This window comes from Lasiosphaeria miniovina (assembly GCF_030549165.1).
Source record: "Lasiosphaeria miniovina strain SMH2392-1A chromosome Unknown B0T26scaffold_5, whole genome shotgun sequence".
NCBI classification, from domain to species: Eukaryota; Fungi; Ascomycota; class Sordariomycetes; order Sordariales; family Lasiosphaeriaceae; genus Lasiosphaeria; species Lasiosphaeria miniovina.
In genome coordinates, this window is record NW_026848224.1 from 3,097,653 (window position 1) to 3,124,133 (window position 26,481).

At 54.7% G+C, this 26,481-nt stretch overlaps 7 protein-coding genes across 7 annotated transcripts; 4 read left to right on the plus strand and 3 right to left on the minus strand.

Annotated features, from left to right (window-relative positions):
• The first annotated feature begins 1,077 nt into the window (after positions 1-1,077).
• Positions 1,078-1,712, plus strand: B0T26DRAFT_717085 (uncharacterized protein). Its single transcript, XM_060442314.1, has one exon. The coding sequence runs from the start codon at positions 1,083-1,085 to the stop codon at positions 1,665-1,667; it is 585 nt and encodes a 194-aa protein (XP_060294642.1). The 5' UTR covers positions 1,078-1,082; the 3' UTR covers positions 1,668-1,712.
• A 3,313-nt stretch (positions 1,713-5,025) lies between these two features.
• On the minus strand, positions 5,026-7,667 carry B0T26DRAFT_677667 (uncharacterized protein; the record flags this gene model as incomplete). Its single annotated transcript, XM_060440129.1, has 7 exons — positions 5,026-5,126; positions 5,215-5,322; positions 5,529-5,712; positions 5,856-6,248; positions 6,809-6,956; positions 7,138-7,174; positions 7,592-7,667. 7 exons carry the CDS (start codon positions 7,665-7,667, stop codon positions 5,026-5,028), a joined length of 1,047 nt encoding a protein of 348 aa, XP_060294643.1.
• An 888-nt stretch (positions 7,668-8,555) lies between these two features.
• B0T26DRAFT_742079 (cytochrome P450) lies at positions 8,556-10,393 on the minus strand (the record flags this gene model as incomplete). Its single annotated transcript, XM_060444060.1, has 3 exons — positions 8,556-9,246; positions 9,305-10,119; positions 10,175-10,393. The coding sequence occupies 3 exons, from the start codon at positions 10,391-10,393 to the stop codon at positions 8,556-8,558; spliced, it is 1,725 nt and encodes a 574-aa protein (XP_060294644.1).
• Positions 10,394-11,463: 1,070 nt separating this feature from the next.
• On the plus strand, positions 11,464-13,152 carry B0T26DRAFT_813395 (Alpha/Beta hydrolase protein; the record flags this gene model as incomplete). Its single annotated transcript, XM_060447332.1, has 3 exons — positions 11,464-12,672; positions 12,789-12,805; positions 13,062-13,152. The coding sequence occupies exons 1-3, from the start codon at positions 11,635-11,637 to the stop codon at positions 13,150-13,152; spliced, it is 1,146 nt and encodes a 381-aa protein (XP_060294645.1). The 5' UTR covers positions 11,464-11,634.
• A 906-nt stretch (positions 13,153-14,058) lies between these two features.
• Positions 14,059-14,699, plus strand: B0T26DRAFT_677670 (uncharacterized protein; the record flags this gene model as incomplete). Its single annotated transcript, XM_060440130.1, has 3 exons — positions 14,059-14,345; positions 14,416-14,465; positions 14,527-14,699. 3 exons carry the CDS (start codon positions 14,059-14,061, stop codon positions 14,697-14,699), a joined length of 510 nt encoding a protein of 169 aa, XP_060294646.1.
• A 3,552-nt stretch (positions 14,700-18,251) lies between these two features.
• Positions 18,252-20,071, minus strand: B0T26DRAFT_362022 (uncharacterized protein). Its single transcript, XM_060434607.1, has 3 exons — positions 19,522-20,071; positions 19,196-19,462; positions 18,252-19,133 (listed from the first exon to the last, which is right to left on the minus strand). The coding sequence occupies exons 1-3, from the start codon at positions 19,779-19,781 to the stop codon at positions 18,275-18,277; spliced, it is 1,386 nt and encodes a 461-aa protein (XP_060294647.1). The 5' UTR covers positions 19,782-20,071; the 3' UTR covers positions 18,252-18,274.
• Positions 20,072-20,091: 20 nt separating this feature from the next.
• Positions 20,092-21,181, plus strand: B0T26DRAFT_677672 (uncharacterized protein; the record flags this gene model as incomplete). Its single annotated transcript, XM_060440131.1, has 6 exons — positions 20,092-20,147; positions 20,194-20,245; positions 20,488-20,693; positions 20,796-20,877; positions 21,006-21,039; positions 21,114-21,181. The coding sequence occupies 6 exons, from the start codon at positions 20,092-20,094 to the stop codon at positions 21,179-21,181; spliced, it is 498 nt and encodes a 165-aa protein (XP_060294648.1).
• Between the last annotated feature and the right edge of the window lie 5,300 nt (positions 21,182-26,481).

Genomic DNA, 26,481 nt, shown 5'->3' on the forward strand with positions numbered 1-26,481 from the left:
CCGGAATAATTTTAGCGTGCGTAGTCTTATTGTAGGGAGCGGTGTGACGGCGGAGGGTTGATTGGGATTTGGAGGGGGGGGGGGGACGGGAGCTGAGAGAGTAATTAAGCTACCTACCTACCAGGGTAATTAAAACAGGAACATGTCATTCGTGTTAATAATTTACAGAGAGAGAGAGCTGTCGATTATTACGGTACCACCACTTTGCTGTTTAATTATTTATTTAATAAATCGCTTTGCTCTAGAAATCTAAATCTCGGCGTGAATTTGCATCCGCTGTGCCAATAATAGTGCCAATAATATTGGCGTTGCGTGAGGATGGATGGATGGCTCCGAGTCAGACGTGCGTGTACGAGAGGCGAGAGTGGAAGCGGGGGGCGGGGGGAGGACTCAGACACTAACAAATTTCCATGTGAGAAAGGATGACTAACTCTCTGGGCAGGTCATACGGAGTACAGTTCCCTTTCTGTCCGTGCCAAGAAAACAGGAGGAATATCGATCAAGGTACATAGGTAGGTAGGTAGTATTAGTGTCCCGCCGCACCCTGTTTTCCCTCCCTCCCTTCATAATTCTGGAGGGGACATCACGACGGCGTGCGACATGATGCGTGGCCAAACCCCGACACATTTGCTCAAGTTCTAAAACCGGCCTCCAACTGATTGTCCTGAGCCCATCAAAATAATTAATTAATCAAGTACTTGGCACGTCAAGCAGGAGGCCCAAAGGCGGCCAGTTCACCAAGAAGACGCGCTGGTCACCCGCGCTTTGAAGTTTCGCCGCCATGATGCCGCACGCCAGGCACCCGAAGTTGGCATGGTAAGCAGCGTCTGTCTTATGACTGATTTAATTGTCCCGTCCTCGGTCCTCGCCCAGTCAGTCCATCAGTCAGTTGTTCCAACGTGTGAGAGGCAGTGCAGTGCAGTGCAGTGCAGTGCACTTTATAATCGCGCGCAATAATTTTCAAATTACCTGAATATTAAACAGAGTTGACTGACGGCCATCATGGCGTATTTAATCAACACAGCAGGAAGTGCATCCGTGGCCACCGGGCGAGCAAATGCACTCACGCGAGCGAGCGGTCCATGGTGCCTGTGCGGAAGCCCGGCCGGCCGCTGAGAGACTGCCCCCATTTGCCAGGTAAAGACTGCGATTGCAGCAGCGAGTCCAAGGCGGCGGCGGTGGCGGCGGCGGCGGTGGCAGGCTCGGCATCAGCACCACACGGCAGCAGCACTGTTATTAATAATGATCGAACAGCCAGACCACCAACACGGACTGGTTTAGCCTTGGAGCTTAATATTAGCTCGAGGTACGATCCGCCAGCGTTGGCGTACCAGGACCAGACATACCATTACGATGACATGGCCGGGTCCGGGCCGGTCGGGCCGGACCCGGGACAGCTTTGCCATCACGATGTTCTGCCCATAACCAGCATCCCCTTCGCAGCAGCCGCCCATATATATCTGGGGGGCACAATACCGTCGCAACCGCCATCTACGCTATTATTAGGTATTGTCACCGAACCACCAAGTCTCGAGCCGGCCACAGATTCCGAGCAGCAGCAGCAGCAGCAGTTCCTCGACGCCGCTGGCCCTCAAGACACGCTGGACGGCTTCTTCTCGCCCCCCGGCCGACGAGAAACCTCGTATTATTATCCGCACACAATATAAATGCGGCGGCCAGCAGCAGCAGCAGCAGCAGCAGCAGCAGCAGCACCAGCAGCAGCAGCACCAGCAGCAGCAGCACCAGCAGCACCAGCAGCCTCCTCGCCGTCTCCAGCCGTCGTCTGCTTGGATGGCAACCCGGAGGAGCGCCGGCGGGCGCGCACCTTCATCATCATCATCATCCGAGACAATAACATAATAGAAGGGCCGGTTGGCTTCGGCACAGGCTGGTGGCCTGCTTCTCCCCCCCTCCGCACTCGGGTTGCCGTGGTGGTGTTGGATGTGCGGCCTTCGTGGGCGGCGAGGAGGATGAGAAGGACATTGAGTAGGGACCCCCTGCCTGCTAGGGCTGCGCGGCGACCTCTCTCTCTCTATGATATGCATATATATATACCTATCTCTCTCCTTGGTTCTATTTTTGGCTACGGCGGTTAATCTTTCTTGTTTTCTACTTTTTCCAACTTGTTTTCGTGGTTACTTGTTAGGAAGATTTATCCGTCCCCCATCACATTAATTAACCGCTGGGGCGTATTAATCTATCACACGTGGTTGTTTAATTGCAATGTATTCATGTATTTCCATTTTCTTTTAACGTGTGTGATAAGCGAGATGAACAGACAAGCGAGTTGAACAATTTCCACAACCTCACCACAACTACCCTCAATTACACAACCACAACACTAGGAAATAACAATAACTGAATCGGAAACAGATGAATCAGACGATTCTGCAGCCTCCTTGCACGTACGTGCATTATGGCCAGGCTTGCCGCATACGCCACAGCATCGAATCTTCGTACGAGACCCCCCTGCACCACCACCATTTTGTCGTGTTTCCTGGACCAACTGCCCACCCACAGCCTTCTGATCCAGTAGATCCTGTGCCTCTTGTACAGTAAGTGACCCTCCAAGCCGAACACGTGTTTTCTTGGCTCTCCGTCGCTTACTAAGCCCCTCATTGGCCTTCCGAAGTGCTGAGACCTCTGTACGCAAAAGAGCCACCTCGTGCATCATAGCCATCGTACCTTTAGCTAATCGATCCACAGCAGTCAGCATTGGTGTTGGAGAGCTGCCCTGATGGTTGGAAATTCGAGTTTTGATGAACGCTGACTGTGAGGCAGCCTCTCTCGGGTTTTGTGGCGTTTGGGAGACCCAAGGTAGCGATGTAGTTGGGCTTGTAGCTGGGGGTGTTGGAGTCCGAATACGCACATCCAGCTTGGATATCACCCTCTCTGGATCGTACGGCACAAGGCCGGCTCCAGCAAACCCCCCCTGGATATTCCTTTCCGTAACCGAAGCAAAAAACGCCTCTCTAAACCCACAAAGAAACTCCAGCTTGCTAATATGTGTGATGTTCATCCGCATCAGCTGCTCAATCTGACAGCCGTACGCCTTCTTCAACGGCCCAAAGCAACCAACATCCAATGGCTGAAGTAGGTGTGAAGAGTGCGGAGGCATACAGAGTGTGATGATGTTGTGCTCCCGGCAGTAAGTCTCGAATTCTTCGGAGTGGTGGCTATCGTGGCCGTCGAGAATTAACAGTCGGTATATTCCCTTCGTACGAGATGCTGTGTGGAAATCGAAGTGCCGAATCCAATCCATGCCTTTCTCATTAGTAGTCCAGCCATTGTCGGTTGTTGCGATACGCCAGGTACCCGGAAGGTTGCACTCTTGATACCAGTTAGCAAGGTGATATTGCCCAGCTAAGATAATGAATGGTGGGATAGTCCAGCCTAGAGCATTCACTCCTTGGATGACTGTAGCCCACTCTCGATTACCAGGCTGGGCTTGCTTAGCCCTACCACGGCCATCAGAGGTAGTAACTACCATAGCGGGGATGATAATGCCCATCATAAAGCCGGTCTCGTCGAAATTGTACAAATCTTCGTCAAGGATACCGTACTTGGCCTTCGTGTTGTGCACAAGCGCAAACCACTCGCGAATAACTTTTGGATCTTCGCATTTGGCCCTCTGGTAGTCGTATTTACGCGTAAAACGCGTCCGAAGTTCTGGCTGGCGCTTGACGAAGTTGTGAGCCCAGCGTGTACCGACAGAGGGCGCGTCGCGTTCGCGTAGCAATCGATTGGCCATATCTTCTACGTACGAAAGCCGGGGATGAAATGCGCGCGCACATAGCTCAATGATGTACTGAACAATCGTTTTCTCTTCCAAATCCGTAAGCTTACGCGAATTGGCTGGAGTATCACGTCGTGCAGGTTTGCCGTCGCGTCGGTTGCGTATAGTATTTACCGTGACTTGATATGTTGTTGCTGCAGCTCGAATACTGAGTTTTGGGTCGTTTTGAATAGCCCTGAGGGCCAAATTCACCCTAGCTTCGTATGAAGGAAGAGACATTTGAGTTTGTTGAGGAATTTGGTGTTTTGTAGAGAGGAGGCGCGTCGCGTCAAAAGTGTTCAACTCGCTTGTCTGTTCATCTCGCTTATCACACACGTTACTTCCTTTCTTCTTGAGGTAGTCTATTCGGACAGTAACAACTATCTTTCCAGAGAGGCGTGTACAAAATGCTACACGCGCGCTAGGCTCTGCCCATGAGAAATCACTTTTCGCACAAGAAGAGCATTAATTCTTGAGACGAAGCCAGCGCAACCAACTTCAGATCAATTAGCCACATACCGTATACGCACCACATTTAACATCATTCGCATATAGGGTAGGCCGCGTGACTGTGTATCCTAAAGAGCGTTGCTTTCTTGAAGTTTGAAGCTATAGCCAAAGCCATGGTAGGGTGGCGGGTTCCCGTACCACGTGTGGAGGCCTTTGTAATGCCTCCTCGGGCCCTGCGCGCCGTGGGCGTTGAGAGCCGCGCCTAGGATGAAGCCCGAGAAGTAGATATATAGACGGTAGTATAGTTGGAGTTGGAAGGTTTTATTAGATTTAGCGATAGCTTCAATTACGGGCTCAGTGCAGGGCAGACTATCTGAAGAAGCGTGCCATCCATTAGAATTGGACTTTTTAGGTGTAAGAATCCGATTTTGGCTGGGCTTGTGCCTTGACGCATTAGCTGCAAAGTCACTTTCTGTACACTACTGTCCGAAAAGGCGGTTATTACTGTTTGAATAGACTGCCTCTTCTTTTAACTTCCGTCGTAATCAGTGGCTTGCATATTCACATTCGATGTTTCACGAGAATTAGTCATGGGACCGACTGCGTAATTAATAAGAGCTTTGATGCATGCACCCACCACCTTTTTCCTCGCACCTACTTGGGGGTCATTGGCAGCTGGCAACGTAGGGACCGCTTTTTGTATGGTAAAATGCCGTATTGCATGGGCGCCACCCAACGGCCTACCGGGCATTAAGGAAGCATACCGGGCACTAAGGAAGCCCTGCAAAGTCAAAATGACACTATTTACACTTCCACATGCCGGCATTTGTGTGCGCAGTCGGTGTTTTAAGGTCTGCAGCGACCAGGTGGCCTTTGTAGGCTTTTCCTTTGCCAAACATCCCTTGAACACATCGTCAACATATCTTTCCGCTCACAGTCTTCGTAATGCCTTTTATCGAGATTTCCTCTGATGATTCAAGCTCCCTCACCCTCACCGTCCCCGGCTCCGGCTCCCTCAACCTCGCTGTCTCCGGCTTCCTCGACCTCGCCGTCCCCGGCTCCCTCGCGCTGGCTGTCGCTGTCCCGTGAAGATGACCCTTATCCTCGTAGGAAGGGCGGCGAGGGTGACTAGGTTGAGATAGACTGGGTTACTAGATTGATAGAGTCGACACCAAGGAATTTCATCACTGTGTCAACAAATCAGGATTGAACAGATAGATCATTTAGGCAACTGGGCGCCTACCATGAAATTTGGCCAATTTACGTACAAATCCGGGCCTCAGAGTTGCCATTTGCAAGTTACCTTTATTCCGAGGCCGACTCAGTAACGAAGAAATCGTCAAAATGGAAAACACCACGGTAAACGCGTTTTCGGGGCTTTTGAAGGTTTTGATGGCTTCAACGTTGTTGACCCGGGCGGCCGGGCGGGCTGGGTTGGCACATGGGAAGCGCACGGGCGGGAGATGGGATTTCACGATTTTACCAGCCTAAAATAGGCTTTGCGTATTTTAATTGTTAATAGCTGCCAAGGTTCCCAGGCAGGTGCGAGGAAAAAAGTGGTGGTGCGTGCATCAAAGCTTATTAATAACGCTTTAATTGTATACAAACAATGCCCTCCATCTCCTTTTACTATCCCGAGTGACTCCTTGGGCCGGCCCCTTGACCGATCTCGATGCGGCGGCGCCACTACCTTGATCTCGAACTCTTGCAGAGGTCCCGGGAAGGCAAAGTCGCGGGCAAAGTCGCCGACAAAGAGCTCGCGCTGGAGGTAGCGCACAGTCGGGGCCATGCCTGGCTTGCTGTCTGCGGCCTTCTTGTGGCACTCGCCGCCCGACTTCTTGCACGGCTCGCACTTCTTGTCGTCGGGGCACTCGCACTCGCCGTACTTGTCCTGCTTGTCCTGCTTCTTGGTCTTGTAGGGGCGGTCGATGTGGCCGCGGATCAGTAGCACGTTGGGCTCGGTCAGCTCAATGTGCACGTCCTTGCGCTCGATGCCCGGCACCTCGCCGTACAGCTCGTACGCCTTTGGGTCCGTATCGTACAGGCTCGGGGGGCGGGGGGGGGGGGGGGTGTAAAGACCATGCCGGGCAGGTGATGGGGCCTTCTTTGGTCGTGATAATACTGTGCGACTTTTGTCGCTGAAGAGTGCTTGGCTTGGTGTACGGTCTGGACTACCTAAGCTGCTAAGTTATAGATTGCTAAACTCGGTTAACTACGACACCACCGCACGTCGCCTCGCTATCACCGGCACCCTCGTCATGGGCTGAAAAAAAGTCATGTCGGACTAGTGTAACCTGCCAACACAGCCAAGTAGAAATGCGCACAGATATTATGTTGTAGCCGTATAAACTAGTCTGTAGTCATGCTAATGTTTTGACGACCTCAGCCCATGTCATCAGTTTCGGGCTGATGCAGGCCGGCCATGGGCACAGCCAAGTTTCATAGGCACAGACGCCGGACATGAGCCAAGTTGCAATGCTCCGTCCAGTGGCGGTGTTGCTCTCGTTCATCAATATTGACTTGCGGGGACGATTGGCAGGAACAATTCCCAATTTCCCAACGACACCTGCACCCAGCACACACTTCTGTGCCTGGATCGTGCCTATTGCGTTGCGGAATGCCACGATTTGGAAGGCCATTTGCGTCAAGGCGAATGGCATGCAGCTGCGAAGGTGTCTGCTCCGAAAGCGTCAGGCCCCAGCCAAGGGCGGGTGCCGCCGGAAGTAGCCGCCTGAATTATGACGGAGAAAGCTAGCTACGTAGTCTAGTTCTCAACATACATGTTTTTCGGCGATCATTCCTCTTTTGCACCGGGACAAAGTTTAGAGGGGGAGCAAATGTCTCACCTCCACACGAGTTGCCATCATTTCGGTCCGAGATAAATCTGTCGCTGCCATCGAGCACCAACGTACCTCGTGTCCTCAACGATGGCGAGCATCACCACTCTAACTACCAAAAAAAAGCACAAAGAAGTCAACGAGAGCCAACGCCCCTGCAGTTACGAAAGCATGCACAAAACAAACAGCACTGCATTCGCCCACTTCCCAATATTTTGAGCATGAGGGAATGGAATGAATGGGATGGGATGACGCGTTGCATCATCACCATCATGAATCCGGCGCGCGACAAAGCCAGCCGACGACGCTGTCAACCGACTGCAAACAAACCATTTTATCCTAATTAAATAGCTGCCTGGATTCCGGCCTCGACGGTCGGCCTTGGTTTCTTATCTTCACCCAACCTCCTTCGTTTCCCTCTCTCTCTTGGCTGTCTATTGCATCCACCCCTTGGCAAGAATCGCACCAAGTCATTCATCATCTCTCCTCGAGGCCAGCCAGCAGAAACCACCAAGCCCAGCCCACATACTCACACACTCAAAACACACACACACACACACCGCAACAAAAGCAACAATGAAGCCCTTAGCCATCCTCTTCGCCATGCTGCCCGTAGCACTGGCCATGCCCTTCGCCGACTCGGCCGCCAGCGACTCGGCCGTGGCGGCGCGCGACAAGCCGCCCAAGGGCGGCGACTAGAAGCCCGACCCGCCTAAGGACGGCAGCTAAAAGCCCGAGCCCCCGTCCAAGGGCTACGGCAAGTACGGCAAGTACGGCAAGTACAGCACGTACGGCAAGTACAGCACGTACGGCAAGTACCCCAAGCTGGACAGCTACGGCAAGTACGGCTCGTACGGCCACTACAAGCGCGCCGCGGCCGTCGAGGCCGCTGTCCGCGACCTCTTGGCGGGGTATGATGGCGCTGCTGTTGAGGAGGAGCAGGAGGAGTGAGGGATTTGTCTGGCTTTGACGGGGGTAGGGGTTTATATTGACTGTTGTGTCTGTTTTTCCTCCTGTCGGGCTCTGTCTGTCTCGCCTGTCGTGTCGTGTCGTGTCTTTGGTGGGGATTGGCCTTGTCGAAGATGGACGGATGGACGGACGGCTGGATGAATGGGAAGGGCAGGATTGGATGCAGACGAATCACACTCCTTTTCTCACTGGCTGTTACGGTCGGAGGGGGGGCCGCAACGGAAGCTGTCGGTGTTGGGTAATAATGGGTATTAGACTAGTGGTAATCATCAGAGCACGAAAACTCTCAACTGAGAAAACATGAAGACTTGCGGCAGTTGCGTGATAATCATTGCTAGTGAATTGTCGCCGGTGAAATGTTTCCATTAAACCTAACGAAACGAAAATAACAACAAATCACGCTCAATGCAATCCGACCCCGTATCCAGCCCCTTTTCCAGCCCGTTTCACCGGACCCTTCCCATAGTACACACACACACACACACACACACACACACACACACGCACACACACACACACACAAATCACCGCTTCACCCGCTCGAGGTGCAGAAACATGCCGTGGGCAGGGCGGCTGGCAATGACGCCGACGGGGACAGCGCGGCGCGGATCCATAGCCAGCCGCCAGGAGAAGGCGGCGGTGAGGGCGGCCGTCAGGCAGCGCAGCTCGGCGCGCGCGAAGCCCTGGCCGATGCAGTTGCGCGGGCCGTGCAGGAACGTCATGTGGGCGTAGTTGTTCCCGGCGACGCCGCCCGTGTTGTTGGGTGTGCCGTCGCGGAAGCGGGCCTCGTCGTCTTTCTCTCCATCAGGCCCAGGTCCAGGGGTGGTAGGGGTAATCCAGCGCTCCGGGCGGAACACGCACGCGTCGGCGCCCCACACGGCCGTGTACCGGTTGACGAGCCAGGCCGACAGGACGATCTCGGTGCCTTTCTCGACGGCGTGGCCCGCGATGCTCGTGTCGCGCGCCGCCACGCGCGCCGTCACCGGCAGGCTCGGGTATAGTCGCAGTGTCTCGTTGACAATGCCGTTGAGGTACGGCAGCCGCTCGAGCACGGCCGCTAGCGTGCTGTCGTCGTAGCCGGGCTTTTCGTCGTTGCTGAGGGGTGCGAAGTCGGGCAGCGCGCGCCCGACCTCGGCCCGCAGCTTGTCCTGCCACTCTGGGTGCACCGCCAGCAGGTACATGATCCAGGACACGGTGGACGCCGTCGATTCGTAGCTGGCGTCCATTGTTTTTTAGTATGGAAACTAGGAGAGGAAAGGAAATGGAAACTCACCCCGCAGGCATAAACGTCAGCAGCTGGTCGACCATGTCGTCCTCTGACAAAAACCCGTCCTTGATCAGCTCCGACAGGATATCGACGCGGCCGTCACTGCCGTCGTCTAGGCTGCCGCTACTGAGGATGGCAGCGCGGCGCTGGCGGATGAGATCCGTCATGACGAGCCGCAACTTGTCGCCGGCCTCGCGCATGGAGCGGCCGGCGTCGAACGGCAGCAGGCGCACAACGTCGGGCGGGAGCAGGAACAGCAGGCCGAGGTGCACAAAGGCGGCGGTGCTGGGCTGCAGCACGGCCGCGTACAGCTTGAGCAGCGGCTCGTGCGGGCGGCGCAGCACGTCGAGGTCGCAGCCCAGCGCGGCGGCCATGATGGTGTCGAAGGTCGCCTTGCCCGCCCACACGCTCACGTCGACGACGCTCCCAGCACTGCCCCTGACCTCGTCCTCACCAAGCACCTCGACGAGCCGCGCCGCTTTCGCCATCATGGCCGGGTACAGGGCGCGGATACGGGCCAGCTTGAAGCCCGTCTGCACGTGCTTGCGTAGGAACTGGTGGCGCTCGCCCTCGACGATGACCAGGCCGTCGGCCAGCACCGGCCGCATGAAGTCGCGCGCGTAGCTGGGCTTGGCGAAGTCGTACGGGTGCTGCACCAGCACCTCGCCCAACACCCCGGGTTTCGTCAGCAGCAGGCACTCGCCGTGGCCCTGCAGCACCATGACCCCGTCGTTGGGCGTGCACTCCGCCATGTCCAGCAGCGCCTGGCCCGGCGGCAGCGACGACCCGAGCTGCGTGAAGATCCGAGAGACCATGTTTATCTGCAAGGATTTTCTGTCAATAATTATCCGAGATACATGCGTCGGGTGGCCTGACCTTTGGGGCGGGAAATCGCCGCAGCGGGTGGAAGAAGACGGGGTAGATGCGCGTGGTCCACAGCAGGAGAAAGACATAGTTTGCCGCGGCGATGAAGAGGAAGAGCTGGGACCGGGGCAGCCCGGACGGCGCCAGCTGCGAGTAGCGCGTGTTTACCAGCAATATCTCAAGCAGCGTTATCAGCGTGACGCTGGGAAATGTGAAGAAATTTCGCGCCATTGGACGGCGATGTTGTCACAGGACGACCTGCCAGTCAATGAATTGTTGTAGACGATAATTGAGTCAGTATTAGACCAGACGGCAACGCCAAAGGTCCAGGTCTAGAGCGGTCTAGGCAAGAAGTGCTCGCAACCACAGGCGGAATTCAGGGAGTGGAAAATCTATTTGTATCATACTAGTCCCCTGGCGATTGGAATGCCGTCAGCATTTTTGTGTCTGTCGACCGGAAGCCCATCGGCAGGGCAGTGGCCACACGGGCCATGGTTGATGGGTGTTTCGCGCGGCGACCGGTTAACGGCGGCCGGGTGACGGCGCCCGTGAGATGCGAGAGCTCGGATCTGGGCCCCTTTTTGGCTGTCAACAACTGGTTCCAAGCGGTCAAATATGAGCTTGCTTTCTTACTGCCGACAAGACGGAACTAGGGACGGCATGGCTCTCATCTACCATTTAGTCTGGGAGCTTTGTTTGTGTAGTTCGCAAGTTGCGGTCTGGAGAAATGTTGTGTCTGCGCTTGTCGTCGGGGGGTTGATGTGTTGTCAGTTGGAAGAAGTCAGCAACGGCTGACAGCACGCCACATCGTGGGCGAGCTGGGCCGCATCGGAATTGCTTGGTGTGTCACACGTGCGGGCCGGGCTGGGTTTGAGCCATTCCTTTGGGCGAGGCCGGGCCGAGTTGCGGCACAACAGCGGCGTCTCGGTTTCGCAACCTCTCTCAGTTAGGTTAAGTCAGCACCTAGAGTTCGGACGGTTTCAGACTCGGCATCTCCACCGACCCGGCGACCCATTTTCCAGGAAAGGCAAGGCACCAGGGCTGCTAATCACTTATTCACGGAAATAAGAATTGATCACCAGCTCAACAAACTGATTATTGACAGAAACAACAACCAACCCGAAACCCGACTACAAATATTCAGAATAAACAACCTACCCAAGAATTGAGGGCTGGCTGCATGGCCCGAACCGGGAAAATTGGAGCCTGGCTGAACTCGGCTGCACTCCTGGAGGAGGCTGGCAGGAATTAATATGCAGCCGCCAGCCGAACGCCGACGAGTCCCAAAGCGAGCCTCGGACCGCCATGCTCCGCCCAGCGGCCTGCCGACGTGTTAGTCCGGCGGGGCGCGCCCGCGCCAGTCGTGGACTCCGGGCCGCTAGCCTCTGGGGCCATATTATCAAGTCACAATTTTGAGATGGCGAGAGGGGAAATGGAGAGATATATACCGTGAACCTTGCCTGTCTCCAGACATGTCGGAAACGGCAAAGCCAAGAACTCAGGGACTCAGGGGCCAAGGCGCGAGACGAGACTCGTCTGCACAAAGACGCCACGACGACAAAACACCAGGCTGCCGAGTAAACCACGGCGGCAGCACCGCCTTCAACATGGGAACCACGGCCCGAGCCTCGGCCGCCGCGCTCGCGCTCGCGCTGCTAATCAGCTCGCTCCTCCTGGGCGTCGCACGCGGCGCCTCGCTCGTACAAATCAAGGACGACATCGGGGCGAACCCGACCAAAGTAGGCTTCTACATCTTCGTGCCGGACAAGCTAGCCGCGAAACCAGCCGTGCTGGTCAACCCGCACTGGTGCCACGGGACGGCCAGCGCAGCTTACACCGGCAGCCAGTTCGCGGCGCTGGCCAGCCGGCACGGGTTCATCGTCATCTACCCTAACAGCCCGCACAGCGCGGACCAGTGCTGGGACGTGTCGTCGGCGGAGACGCTGGCGCACGGCGCCGGCGGCGACAGTCAAGGCATCGTCAGCATGGTCAAGTGGACCCTCGCCAAGTACGGGGGCGACGCCTCCCGCGTCTTCGTCACGGGCGTGTCGTCGGGCGCCATGATGACCAACGTGCTGGTGGGCGCGTACCCGGACGTGTTCGCGGCGGGCTCGGCCTTTTCCGGCGTGCCGTTCGGCTGCTTCGCCGCGCCGGGCAACAATTCGGGCGTGTACGGGTACTGGAGCGACGACTGCGCCAAGGGGAAGGTCAAGCACTCGCCCGCCGAGTGGGCCGCGCTCGTCGCCGCCGCGTACCCGACCTACGGCAGCGCGTGGCGGCCCAAGCTGCAGGTGTTCCACGGCACGCGCGACGAGGTGCTCAACTACGCCAACTTTGGCGAGGCCGTCAAGGAGTGGACGGCCGTGCTGGGGCTCGCGGCCGCGCCGACTGCCACCGCGCTGAACACGCCCGTCGCCGGCTGGACCAAGACCGTCTACGGCCCCAACGGCTGGTTCGAGGCGTACAGCGCCGCCGGCGTCTCGCATAATATCCAGGTGCAGGAGGACACGGTCGTCGCCTTCTTCCAGCTCAACTGCACCAGCGCGTGCTTCTCGTGGGGCCAGGGCAGCCCGACTATGGCGAGATCGGTGCCGGGGAAGTGATAGGGTTGTTGTGAATATGCGAGGACATGTTGCAGGCTTGGTGGCATTTCTCGGTGGCATTTACAGCCAGAAGCACAACAGAGTATACAAGTGATATAAGCAGCTGCAAAAGGTACCGGCGTGGCTGGTATTGGTAATATCGGGTAGATTGACGTCGTAGTATTCATCTTAAACCCTATTGCGGCTTTTTCCTCTCTGGGCTCTCCGATTGTGGTTAATTATCTGAATGTAGGTACCGATCAAAGAGTGCGCTTGTGGATTTCGACTCTGTCAAAAAGGCGGCTGGATGCGGCTAGTGCGGTTTTTTTTCTCATCTCACCGACCACTGTTCACCAAAACAATCGTCTACGGGGCAGCTCTAGCCACTCTGACTCGGGCCTGCAGTAGCGTGGTACCTAGATAGGTAGTAGGTAGGTGCTCTTCCGGCAGCCTCGTGGGACCCAGCTCCCTCTCTTGCGGGCGAAAACAGGCGCCTAAAGGGGTCTGGCGCAAAAAAAAAATTAAAAAAAAAAATGTTCGTGGCGCTCTAGCCACGATTGTGCCTAAGCGTTGTGTGGGGGGTGATGAACAGTACGTTCATTCATGTTCGGTGCTACCTACGGTTCTAGCTGATGGGGCCTAATTAAATGGGTGCGGGTCGATGTCCATGCAGCACGTTCCTCCGTCACCTGCCTGCGCACCCGACCCTCTCCATCCTTTGTCGTACGGTCCAAAGTGTCGCTATTCCGACAAAAAAAATCAAAAAAAAAATCGATTAAATCGATCTTACGCCCACCTCACTTCCTATCGCAACGTGCCCAGGTGGCCAGCCCAACGCGCAGTGAGTAAAATGATCTGGGTGTAATAACAGTTTAGCGTTTGCCATTCTATTCTGCTTTTGCTCTTTGGCACCGTCGGGCGTGAAATTCTGCATGCCGGGCTGGTAGAACACAGGGAAACAGGAATACGCCACCGCACCCTCATGGCCAGCTCAAAGAAACTCGCCTAGTCTCGGCAACTCTGAGATCTTTGACATGTTTCTCGTTTGTATAATATCTCGTCCCAAGATGTCGCACGGCGTGCCGTTGACAATATGTGGGTCTCTAGCGATCGTTTGAGCGAGTGACAGGCAGTTATTACTGCCCGTTATGGCAGGTGGGATTCCTCCGTCTGTTTATTTCAGCGTCTTTTTGGCATGCCTCTCTTTCCCCGCAGCCTGCAAGGTAACCGAAGCTTGTGGCTCAACCCCAATTAGTTGCTGTCGAGAAGACCGGACCCCTATCAAGTAGGGCCGTCGCTACGGATAAGTAAGCCATGTCCGTAGAGCGAAAGAGGCAAGAGCAGCTGGCCATGAATGAGGGGCCCAGAACCGCGTGTGCGCAGGCACAAATGTTCCCAAACTCTCGACTGTGGTCGCTCAACGTCTGGGCGCGTCTCTCCAGAATTGTCGAATTGTCGAATACCGGGGACGGCTCAGATTTTGACACAGATAGCGATGGCTCCGAAGGGGAGGGCAGTGGCAGTTCTTCGAGCATCAGCCATTCACCCATCCCCCAGAACAAAGCTGCTAAAGGGTGCGGTTACGGAAGCCGTATCCACTGGTAAAAGTGAGACAATTGAAGTTGCAGTCGCAGACTAACGCTGATGATACACCGACACCCAAAATTACAGTAGATCCCAAGAAGCCCTCGTCGTACGCGCGGAAAGGATCCGAAGTTTGGGTGAGGACATGCATGTGTGGTTGTATTATTAGGGGCTTCCACCATACTAGCCGGAAAATAGTATGGGAAGTCTCAGTCCTGACCATGATTTGGATCATGATTCCATGTTTCGGTATCTTCATCCTCACCCTCGTCCGTATCCTCATCCTCGTCCTCATCCGTATCCCCATCCTCGTCCCGGGCCCGCCGGGCCCGGAGGATTGTCTCGCTCGCCATTACAGCCACAGCGTCTAGTTCAGCGTCACTTGTATCACCATCCTCATCTACGCCCTCGCCGATTTCGCTCTCCAAGATGCTCTTAATATCATGGCCAAGCTCGTCGATGAGGCTCTGGATGATGTTCTTCTTGGCGTAGCGTCAGCGTGTGATACTCTAGTACTGTAGCGCCTCAGTTACTGCCTCCTGCCGCAACGCGTTGTTTTCATTCTGCTTCTGTCTCCACGCTGTCTGGAGGACTGCATTCATCCAAGTCCACCAGACGCAGCGGGTACTGGGGCGGAACTCGGTCCGAAACTTGAGTGGCCTGCCATGTAGATGAGATAGCGGTCTTAGATCCCAGTGATCATTTCGCCATCCGAATTCGTTGACGGCCTGTTTGACGGCCTGTTGGCTTGGGTTAAGGACTATCACCTTCTACACCTTGACCTTGGAGTTTTCCCACTTTCGATAAGCCTTGTTCTTTTCTTCAGGATTGTGGTGCGGGAGTTGGTTATTTTGTAGATCGAAGTGAACATCCGGGACAATCGTAAGGTACCCTGTATGTAATACGTCCTCGACATCCGGTACAAGAAACAGACCGCTCAACGGAAAGAATTTTCCATCCTTAGTGCCAGGACCGAAAATAATATATATCATGGTTAAACTCCCATCGTACTATAATGGGTGTGACGGCGGGGCTCAGCACCTACTACCGCTGCACCACACCTTCCAAACGGATGCCAGATTTGCAAATCTATAGTAGGTTATAGTATGGTCACGCACCCGTAGGCCTGCCCACAGCGCCTACGGTACCGTGCCGTGACAATGGGATCCCAAAGTAAATGGTCCCACTCGCCATTAGGGTAGTACTCTTCTCGTATTTTTCGTACCATCTTAGACTAGTCGCGAGTATCGCGGCGGCCAACCCCAGAGTTCTTGATATTCGAGCTTGGGGTGAGGAGATAAAAAAGCTTGAAGAAGAGCGCCTTGGGCCTGGTACGACTCTTTCCAATCCTGTCTGCCTGCTTCTTCGAATGCCCTCAGCTTGGCGATATGCCAAGATCTGTCGCTCGAGGTTCTGCACTTGCTCAAGGTATACTAGTCATCCTGATTGGTTTCTTTGTACTCAAGAAACTTTAGGCGGGATTCCATACCCGCCCGGTGCTGGCAGAGGCGGCTGATCTTGGCATTAGCAGTCCAGAAGTCCGGATCATAGGATCTAGACGGTTTCAATCTCTTGGCCTTCTTCCCAATATCATCCTTGAGGGATTTTAGATCCCCGTTTGGTATATTGACGCTGCCAAGGGACGTGGCGGGTAGTCGGCATCGAGGAAAATATACCAATTGGCACAGAAAGAAAAAAAGAAGTTACTGTGCTAAGTGTTCGGTTAGCGGAAACTAGTACTGCTAGAGAAACTTGTTTGGGGATAAAGTTGAAGTGTCAGGGGGAGGAGGATTTTAATATCAATCCCTAGATTTTGATCGGCGAGGGATTTTCCAAAAGTTAAGGCCTCAAACCTTTACGGCTATCTCTAAATGTTTCTCGCCGAGGGAGGCAAAAGCACCTAATAAAGGCTTTTCCTAGCTAGGTTATTTACTAGCAAAAAAATTAATCTTATATAGCGGCGGTAAGGCTCCTGAGTTGGCTGGTATGACTCTGTTGGAACCAAGTCCAGTTGACCGGTATTTTTTCTCCGCATTTGACAGAGTTTTGCTTGCAAATAAGCTCGGTTCAACGGCTTTGATCAAAATACTTTGCCAATTCCAATCACCGCCCTGCAACTAGAAAATCATCACCCCAAAGCCTCTCTGCATGGAAGCGTCAAGCTTGACAAATGTCGGCCGCCTTCATCATCACGCACCCAAACCTCTAAAAGGAATTACAAGTAAAACATCACAGCCCCAAGTCCGAGTTTTATTGACTTGAAAAGTCCCCAGAGGAAGCTAGGGACAGCCATTGGCAGCGGGTATTCTCCCGCATCTCAGGCCCAAAGTCTAGAGCGGGGTCGGGCCAACAGAAAAACGGGAGCGAGAAGCAGGCGTGCACCGGCCGCGGGACAAAGGATTGGCAACCCTGCCGGATGTGGCGGGCGGAGGAAAGAGGGCGGGTGAAAGCCATGTCGAGATTCCCGAGCGTGGCGTGATGGGCGCGCGCGCCCGGGCCCCCGGGTTCTTTTTTTCTTCTTTTTTTCTCGTTTCTCATGCATGCATGTTATCTAATACCTACCCGCCACACACATACATACATCACAGGTAGGTGCGTACATAAGACAACCAACCCCCACTGTTCTCTGGATAGATTTGTCTTATCTTGCTTTGCAATTTTTCGCATGTGTTGTCTTACGGCCCTCCCAGAGTTTGTGTGCGGGAGGGAAGGATGCCGTTGCATGCGCTGCATATTCTTTCCACGCACAAACTCCTACAATCAGGACAGTACCTTACTTTTGTTGGATCGTCAATTATTAGTTTGGTTTCCGAGATAGAGGATTTGTTCCTAAACATTAGATGATACATACCCCTATTCTACGGATATGTCTCAACTAAATTAGAATACCTACCCAGTCTATATCTAGAAGAGTGATGTCACGGTCGCCACTAGGCACATGACAGGATTGACTCTATTGGTTGCATTGTATTTAGAGTGCGGTCTGTGCGCTTCGCCACCCACGTGCTCAGCACCACCTACTTCCCCGCGCCCTGCGCGGTCCCTGCGATAGATTCCGTCTTTTCCTTCCCTAGCTTTAAATCCACATTCGTTACTGCATTCAATCGTTGACTTCCTTGCGGGCCGTCACAAGTGACCTGAAGTTGGATTATTATTAGACAAAACTGGCTAATAAGACAAAAGAAATAGCCTCAGGGGGGTTCACCATTCACCAACGCTTGCTTTTGTTTCCGGCTCATGTCTTGTTCGGCAGGGAGGGGTGTTGAAACAAAAGAGCCTCGCAAGTCAAGTAGGCCTGGTTGACAAACAAACATAATCCACCTTACCAATAAACCAAGGCACACAATGACATGCAATATAGCCAAGCGCTCGCCTCGCCTAGACTAGTGACAAACAACAAATTAACAAGAGAAGACGAGAGGATAAGAGATGACAGGAGAGGAAAGGAGAGGACAGGAGAGGACAAGAGAGGACAGGAGAGGACAGGAGAGGACAGTAGAGGAGAAGAGAACAAGAGAGGACAGGAGAGGAGAAGAGAACAAGGCGGTGGGACAGCGTGCCTTGATTATAGTTAAATAATTAATACATCTTAGTCCAAGAGGCTATACAAGAGGCTATACAAGAGGCTATAGCTAGTTTGGGTGCCAAGTAGGTCCTTGATCAATGATTGCATCGAGTGCAAAGGCCCCAAAATTCCTGCCTCCACTGAGCGCCTGCCCAGAACAAACCATCCCCCAATCCAATCCCGGCCCTTCCCATTTTCCCAAGCCTATCATCATAAATCATAAAAGAAAACGGGGGTATATACAGTCTCTCGTGGCAGCAGCCTCACTCTCGGCTATTAAAAGATTATGGGCAAGGAAGCATAGGTATGTGTTTTGCTTATTTGGTCTCAAGTGACAAAAGGAAAAAGACATAGTCTAGAGTACAAGCCGACCTGTTGCTTCTACACGGGGGAGACATGTTCGAGCTGCGAGCGACTCGATGTCAGATCCTCCATGCTGGTGCTCTCCTGGGTCTTGCCCCACTTGCCGCCAGTGGGCCGCGTGTCACGGTGGCGGCTGATGGAGGTGGTGATCTCGCTGATGGTGCCGCGGCTGCCCCCAAAGGCGCCAATGATGGTGTCGCCGAGCTGCTTGCATGCCGACCATGAGGTGACGACGTAGATGATGGCGTTCCAGAAGCCCTGAAGCGGCAGCACAAATGCGCTGGCGAAGAACAGGGGCTTTGACACGTCGCCGTTGTGGATCAGGCTGTACACGCGGTTGCCCGACGAGGGTATCCACGTGATGAGAAGCACACTGAAGAACAGGATGGCGCACTTGGTGTATGCGTAGGCCGCATTGTTCAGCTCGTAGTGGCGCCGCCTGGCGTGCATGTTGTGCAGATGTGGCGCAACAGACGTCTGGATGACGGTCGTGGTGGGCCCGCTGGGGCGGCTGAGGCGGTGTTCCTGGATGGTCGTGGTGGGCGTCTCGGACCCGGCATCCAGCGAGTCCCGGCTGTCGTTTTGCGTAGCCGAGATGGTCACCGAGTAGGAGACGTTGGCGTCTTTGACAGGGGCGGCAGCCGTGGTCGTCTGGTTTGTCGGGTCGGCAACCGGGCGTGGAACAGTGATAATCTCAGTGGTCTGGACGACCTCGGTAGTCTTGAACGCAGACGTAAAGCCGTTGATAGGGTTATATGTCTCCGCATTGGTGATGGTCCCGTTGTTGGATCCGCTGAAGTTGAGCATCTTCCTGCGCTTCCTGTAGATATCCTGGCCAGCGCGAATGTAAATGGACGTGGCGATGATGATGGCCACCCTAAGCCGCCCAATGTTAGAAGAGACCAGGATGCTAGGTAGAGCACGGGTTTGGCCACATACCAGACGGGGCCATAAAAGGTGGCAATGCGGAAGATCTCCCATTCCGACTTGAGCCAGCACCACAGCACGGCATTTCCATACGGCCTGCCAGCCGACTCGGTGTGGACGAAGATGAAGGTGAAGCCCGGGATGAAGGGGATTCCGTAGCACAAGATGAAGTAGGGAATCTCCATTCTCCTGAGCATCCTGGCGTCGTACTTGTGGTAGAATGTCAAGTAGACGTTAATAGCCATGGCAAGCGCCCAGTAAGCATCGCTTTGCATGAACCTGTACGCGAGATCAGCCATGGTGTTTCTTCGCGGGGGTTGCACAAGCGGGCGTCGTACACTTGGATCAGAAACGACTGGAGCTGGCAGCCAAACGAGTTGACGTTTAGGATGTAGGATCTCGTCATGAGCGTCGCCACATTGGTCAACATGTTTCCGAACGTGGCGAGGAAGACGAGCCGGTTGATTGACCTGTTTCGGAAGGCACTGGAAAACGCAAACGTCACCAGGACGAACAGGCAGCCAAACAGCGAGAAGACGGAGCAGACTCGCTCGATCGACGTGATGGCGTCAGCCTCCCCGGGGGTTATGACAGCCATGTTTGGTGATCTTCGACTCGGAACAGTGTTGTGAAACTCGGTGATGGGGCATCCGGACTCGAGCCGTCAGTCGGGAGCAGCGGGGCCCTGCCTTTGTAAGGGTCTGAACCGGTACGTCCCAAGTCTGGGCGGGTGAGATTCCGGCGTCCACATAAGCAGCCTCCTTGAGGCTGTGGAGGGTCGGATGTGAGACCGCCTGGAGCCTGCCTGGGAGAAGGTGTGTGGGAAACTTGGGGTGAAAATAGAGTTGCCAAAAGAAAATATGGGCCGGCAGGACGGCTTTCCCTTATGATTCTACCCACGGGCAGCCATGGCGAGGCACCAGAGAACACCACACTCAAAGGTTGAGAAAGCTATCCGCACCAGGTTAGCACATACAACAGGTGGGCTGAGCCAGTTCCCTCGGCTCCAGTCTAGCGCACAGTAGCGTGCTGGCCGTGGGAAGAAAGGACGCGCAGGAGCAGGTAGGCAGGAGCAGGTAGGGGGTAAGGGGGATTGGAGAATGAAGCGACCGGGAACCAGGAACCAAGGACCAAGAACCAAGGGCCGTGAACCAGGAACACCGAGCCCAGCAACCCAGTTAGTGAGCACTAGTTGCAGGGGTGTCGAGAAGTCGGCAGCTCCTGATGCGTTGCGCTGCTTCCCGGAGCGTTGCGTTTGTCTTTGGGTAAGCTGAGAGAGCACGGCCTCTGGCCATGCCATGCAGACCTTGGAGATTGAGCAACGAAGCAGCCGTGTCTGGCATTGCGATGAGCGGGCTCGGCAGGCTGGTCCCGCCCAGGTTCCGGGGTGGTCGCGAGGGGGCCTGGAGCAGAACGAGCCAACCAACCAGCCTGGTCAGCGTCCGAACGCCCTCGCTATACCTAAGAACGCCACTCGATTCAAGGAGGATGCGGAGACCTTTGTCCACACGTGGGTGTGCCTCTTCTCCCACTTCCCACCGACTTCCGGGAGATTTTGGAGGGCAAAATCGTCTTGGGGGCAGGCCCGTGCCACCGCCTGATTCCCCTTTAGTCATGCCCAGGCCGGCATCCCGCTGAGGTCGCCGCTGTCGCCAAAGAGGGCTAGAGCCGGCGAGCGGGCGCAGCAGTCCATAGTTAAACTGTTTTTAGGTTAATGGGTGGCTCATCTGCATCGTGGCATCTCTAGCTGTCCTCGGTAGACATGCGGCGGGGATTCGCTTCTCACGTTCATGTACCGAAGGGTGTGGCCCGTGGTGGATAGTCTGGCGAGGGCAAGGAGAAGGAGCGGGTGTGTGGTGCGTGTCGACGGACGCCCGAGTGGTTGACCGCGACATTCTAGAATGCAACCAACTCGCTGTTTCTTTTGCAGATCGTTGTGATGAGATTCGCGACATTTTCGCAGTTAGGAAGGCCAAGTTCAGCGCCATGTTGGGCTAGTCGGACCGTTGGTAACTCGGGGAGAGCAAACGCTGGTGCGGAGTTGTCCCTTTTCCCTACCGGTGCGTGGTACAGGTACAGTAGTACAGTAGTGCCCGTAGGGTAGTTATGCACCAGGATTCCCCAGATATGGCACCGCGAGGGTAGGGCATTGGACCGCCAGACATTGACAGTGTTTGGGAAGTCAAAGCCATACCAGAGATTGCTTTTGCTTTCTCCCCTCTCTCGGCAAAGCTTATCCCCTCCTCCCTCCCCTCTCTTGCTGCCCCTTTCTCCTCTTGCTTGAGGGGAACCGAGTGCAGTGTATCGTTTGGCGCAGGATGCCCAGGATGACCGGCAGCTTGGCAGGCCATCCCTCCATGACCAGGTCGGGCTTCTGCAGCCTCCTCACGAACCGCCCGCGGTAGTTGCGTCTTGAGCCATTGGACTGGGGGGTCAGCATTGTATTATGGAAGCAGCGATGCACGTCAGTCATCAACTTTAGCTGCATCGCTCAAGTTACTAAATATTGAGCCAAGCATGGTGCGAGATGTGCTTCACCTCGTAGTAAGCAGACAAAAATACACACAGACTGCAGCCAAGAGCCCAAGATGGGTGATTTTTGGAGTAGGTTGGGGTAAGTTTATCGCGCAGTCTCACCATCTCGCCCTCTCTAGCGGCAAACCTGGCAGTTCGACATGTATGGGGTCTGTCTGTAATCCGTACTGGAGGCTGCCGAAAGAAGCTGCCTGGAGATGGCGCACAGAGGCCGAATATGATTCGCGCAATGTGGTCGCACGACTCGGATTTAGACGCCTTGCTGCAGCAGTCTGCTGCCGCTGAAGCCGGATGCAGGCGGGCGACATGACCTTTTCGGCGTGTTTGTCTGCTGAGGTGATAAGCGTCTTGGTTTTCGTCTTCCCAGTGTCTAGTTCTGGCTTCAATGCGTGCGGGCGTGCATCGGATATCGAATCAATTCCAAATGGGCCAAGACTTTGGGAGAGCAATTCGCAGCAACCATGGAAAAAGACGCGCTGCGGTCCAGCGTGAGTCGACGTGCTGAAGTGCTGAGACGACGGCGGCCGAGGACATCCACTGTCAATTGGCAGTTGCTGCTCGCACGGTCGGGGCACGGACCGAGCCCCACCCACCCCACCCTCCATTACGCGAACAAATCCCGGTCAGGTCAGTCAGATCCGGGTAGCATCCCGCTTGCGGGCGAGTCTGGGTGGGATGGGATGGAGCCACCGCAACTCTCGACTCAATTCTCAGTCGAAAGACTGAAGAAGCTCCAAAGGCCGCACAGACAACCAGCAAAACGAACCACAGCGCGCTGATAACAGACCAGCCAATTGGGCCTCTGTTTCTGCCCGCCAGTGGGTGCAGTCAGGTGACGTGAAACAAAAACAGAAACAGAACCAAGCAACCCTTGAAACAAGACGGTTCTGTCGTCGCCCATCGCCATTGACTTCTCCTAAACCATACGCCCGAGTCCCGCATATACGGAAGGCACGGTGTATTGCTGGCCGCCAGAAAGCTTTGGTTGGCAGCCATAGGGAGAGAAGCAATGCGGAGGATGGCCTCAAAAGCTTGGCCCTCAGCTTAAGGAGGTGGAGGGAACAAACAGTCCAAGGTAAGCAGTCCAAGGTAAGCGGCCAAGATAACCGTATCACTTGGCCATCGAGCAAGAGCGGATTCGCAATCCGCTGTCACCAATTAAAGACGCCGTCTGCTGATCTAATAAAAGCACTCCCAAGCAATCCGATTGCTCTGGCTTGCTTGCCATGTGGCGGCGCTGGCAGGAGCTCGGACGGCGAGCAGGTTCCCGGTTGTGCCCGTGTCTCACCGCCATGCGCTGCCGTCCGCCAAAGACCCTAAAACACATTGCGGACCCCTACTAGCACGTAGAATCGCGTCAATGCGACGGCGCCTACCGCTGCGGGCGACTCGTCGTTCGCAATCACGATGGGCCCGATGCCCGAAATTGACGATAGCGTCAATTCTCGGCTCGTCTTGCTTGCTTGACCTCGCTGCCTGGTTTCCTGGTTTCCTGCCTCACAAGTGTCCGCCTGTCTTGGCTGGCGCCGCCCCCAAATCTGGTGCCATCGTTCGGAATACTCGCTGTCAATAATCGGCGATCCCACACATCCCCTCATGATCCCAGCTGCCACATGGTCAGAATGGTCCAGAGCCAGAGCCATCCACAGGCGCCCGTCCACCACCACAAGTCGAATATTGGCGTGTGCCACTGCTCGACGTCGGACTCGCGTGCCAGTAGAGGAGCAGAGAAGCCTCCAAGCTGAAGTGCGATCGCAACACATTGGATGATGGGATGGGGGGTTGCCGTGTCCGCTGGCTGGCTGCTTGACACACGGGAAGATGTAAGCTGGATACCGCGCCGCTGGCCGACATCTCCGTCCGAAATTTACGTCCCTCTTAGGGGTTCTCACGTACTGACTAAGGAGTCTTCGCCTTCTAGCTGCATGCCAAAAATCTAGACAATACCGAGAAGGCGTTCTAATACATGTGCTAACTAGACCTTTGCATTTTTATTTCTAGTGCGAAGTTGGTAGGGTCGTTGCTTACGTCGATGGGTCCCCGAACGGCTGGAGGGTGCTCGTTTGGAACCCCGCTTCGGTACTGTACACTACTGTGCCGACCGCTGTAGCCACCCGCTCTCGCTAGAAAACCCGCAAACGGGAATGCTGCACAGTGGAGCTGCCACCGCGGTAGTGGAGGTCAGATGTTGGAGGTCAGATGTGAGTGGAGGTCAGATGTGAGTGGAGGTCAGATGTGAGTGGTGGAGGTGCCAAACTGAGGGCAGCCCAGAGATTAGTTCGTCTGCTTTGACTGCTAGCAGTATGTGCAGTGATGTGATTTCCCGCCTTGGCAGGAAAAAAAATTGCAGAGCCGAGCCACTGTCTGGATCTTCCATTCTTTTCACGCGCTATCACTTCGCGTGGCCAGGTAGCGGTGGCTAGCGTCGAGCGGGTGGCTTCCAAGACGTGCCAAGCTAGCCCAGGTTCCCCAACGACCAAGCCAAGGATCTACCATGCAATAAAACCTGTCCAGGGATGGAGGACCTGGGGAACCGAGAGGCGGCCTGAGCGACACGCTAGAAAGGCGGGCACGAGCACGAGCCACGACGAACAGACAAATCCAAGCATTTGCAACAGCAATTCTACAAGCGAGCATCGTTAGTAAATGTCTGGACGAAACATATGATTCACGTTGCACTGGAGCGGCCGTGGCACTTCCCACTCCCCGCGTATTCGAGCTTTGAGAAGAAAAAGGGGGCGAGGCTGGAAGGTCTGCGCCATATGCGGCCGGGCTCGCCCCAACGACTCGACTCTTCCTACCCGGATTTTTGTTTTCTACTTGTCCCTTTTCACTGCCGTGCTACCCCCCCAGAGTCGCAGCGCGGTTCAGAGCGGGAAACATTCCGAGCCGCCGTACCTGCATCCGTGCCGCTCTCCAGCCGTTTGTCGGAATTGGAGCAATGGCCGAGACCAACTTCTTCCTGGCCATAGGATTTAGATAAGGGGTCTTGTTCAGCTAATAAGAGTCATGTTATATGAGCCAGGTCAGGGCACGGTGGGTTGGTTGGATAGGAGCCATAAGAAGTCGCTGGAACTGCGTGCGAGCACTGAGCCAGGCTCGTTCCCAACGGAACCAAGTTTCAGCAAGGAGATTTGTTCCAACAAAGAACGCGATACTACCACACCGAATCTCGTCCATCCAGAACCAGGCTCAAAGAACTTGGTTCCCTCAATCTTTTCGCAATAGTGACTGAACAATAGAACCCACAATCATCGTTCCTTTCTGAACACATGAACAAAACCCGTTCTCATGTACGAGCCGCAGTGAAAAACTACCTGACACCCAATATCCCAACAAAGAGACAACAACCTCGAGGATGCGAGCAAATCAGCTATTTAACCCATCTAGACTTTTAGCCAAACATTGATCAGTATTCCCTGATCTACATAGGCCTCTGAGCAAGCTTGAGACACAGGAAAGTAAGTCTGGCTCCAAGGAGTCCAAGACATCGCCACCAATTCTCAACCCAGCCAACACCCCCCTCCCACTCACTCGCTAACGGCCATGCTTTCCAAAAGGGGAACCAGCCAGCCAGCCGCACCGGACCGCAACGTGCACGGCAACCGGACAACGGGCTGCTGGTGCGAATACCTGGGCTACATCTAGGTTAACGGCAAGTAGGTGCATCTCGGGTACGGGCCGTGGCCGTCGAACCACTTCCGCACCAGGCAGCCCCCGCCGTTGACCATCTACGAAGAACAAGCCAATGGGGAGGAGGAGGGAGTCGAGCCTCTTCCCTAGAACCAGTGTCCCCAGAACCAGTCCCAGGCGGTGCTTCCAGCGGCACCACCATCGGCAGGCGAGAAGAAAAAGAGAACGAAAGCGTGGCTTCATCGCGCCCTCTCCTCCTCCAGCGCCAAACCCCTTTTTTGCTGAGGCATGTCTGTTCCGGGGTGTAACCGCGACATGGCTCCCCCCTCTTCCTCGCTATCTTTTACACCCTACCCCCATCTCTGTTTGTCATTCACCGTGACTCTATTCCTCTTCCTACATTACTGTCATGTGCATACGGGGCAGGAGTGATCGCGTGACGAAAAAAAGAAAAACCTGTTTGTCTTCGTTGTGAAGGTAAGGTAGCATAGCCTACGTTAGGTAGACGGGTCCGGTTCGAGTGTGCCTCCGCTGTGTGCTCTCTCTCCGCGTGAGGTTCTCCTTCTTTTTGTGTGGTGACCAATGTTCCCATGGCGCGTGCATGCATGTAGGATGTGTGCAAAGTCTATGTGGCGTTGGGATTGTCTACTGTCCAGACTCAGTGAAAAGATTTCGATTTCCATCGTGAGTCTTTGTAATTCCGTGTTGGGATTGTTACCAGTGTCCTGTTTATTGGGCCAGGGTACATATCGACCTCAGCACAAGTATTGGGCCAAGGTGCATATCGACCTCAGCACAAGGAAAGGAGATGTATACTATTCTAGTAAATTCTAGTAAAATAAAACGATATTGATCGCCTCAGTAACGTATTGCCTAATACATTGATTGACTCGCCCCTGTGAAACCAGCTACCCAACGAAGCCCCAAGCGAATCCTAGTTTATCTTAGTGGGTGCTTGGTAATTTGCATAAGCCATTTCACTTTGGCAATAGATATAACTATGCGAGTCCTTGGCAAATGTTTCCAAATGGACTAGCTGTTGAAACAATTGCGGGACTTAACTATTTCCGCTCGCTCCTCAGACTCTTTTTCTTCCTGTGGAATAATCTTCTCCAATTTTCTCCCCCTCA

Excerpts from the sequence above, each read along its gene's own strand:
- B0T26DRAFT_717085 (XM_060442314.1), top strand. The coding sequence starts at position 1,083 with ATGGTGCCTGTGCGGAAGCCCGGCCGGCCGCTGAGAGACTGCCCCCAT.
- B0T26DRAFT_362022 (XM_060434607.1), bottom strand. The coding sequence starts at position 19,781 with ATGGCTGTCATAACCCCCGGGGAGGCTGACGCCATCACGTCGATCGAG. Across the intron at positions 19,463-19,521 it reads CAGTCGTTTCTGATCCAAGT|GTTCATGCAAAGCGATGCTT; the intron begins GTACGACGCCCG and ends TCTCGCGTACAG. Across the intron at positions 19,134-19,195 it reads ACCTTTTATGGCCCCGTCTG|GGTGGCCATCATCATCGCCA; the intron begins GTATGTGGCCAA and ends TGGGCGGCTTAG.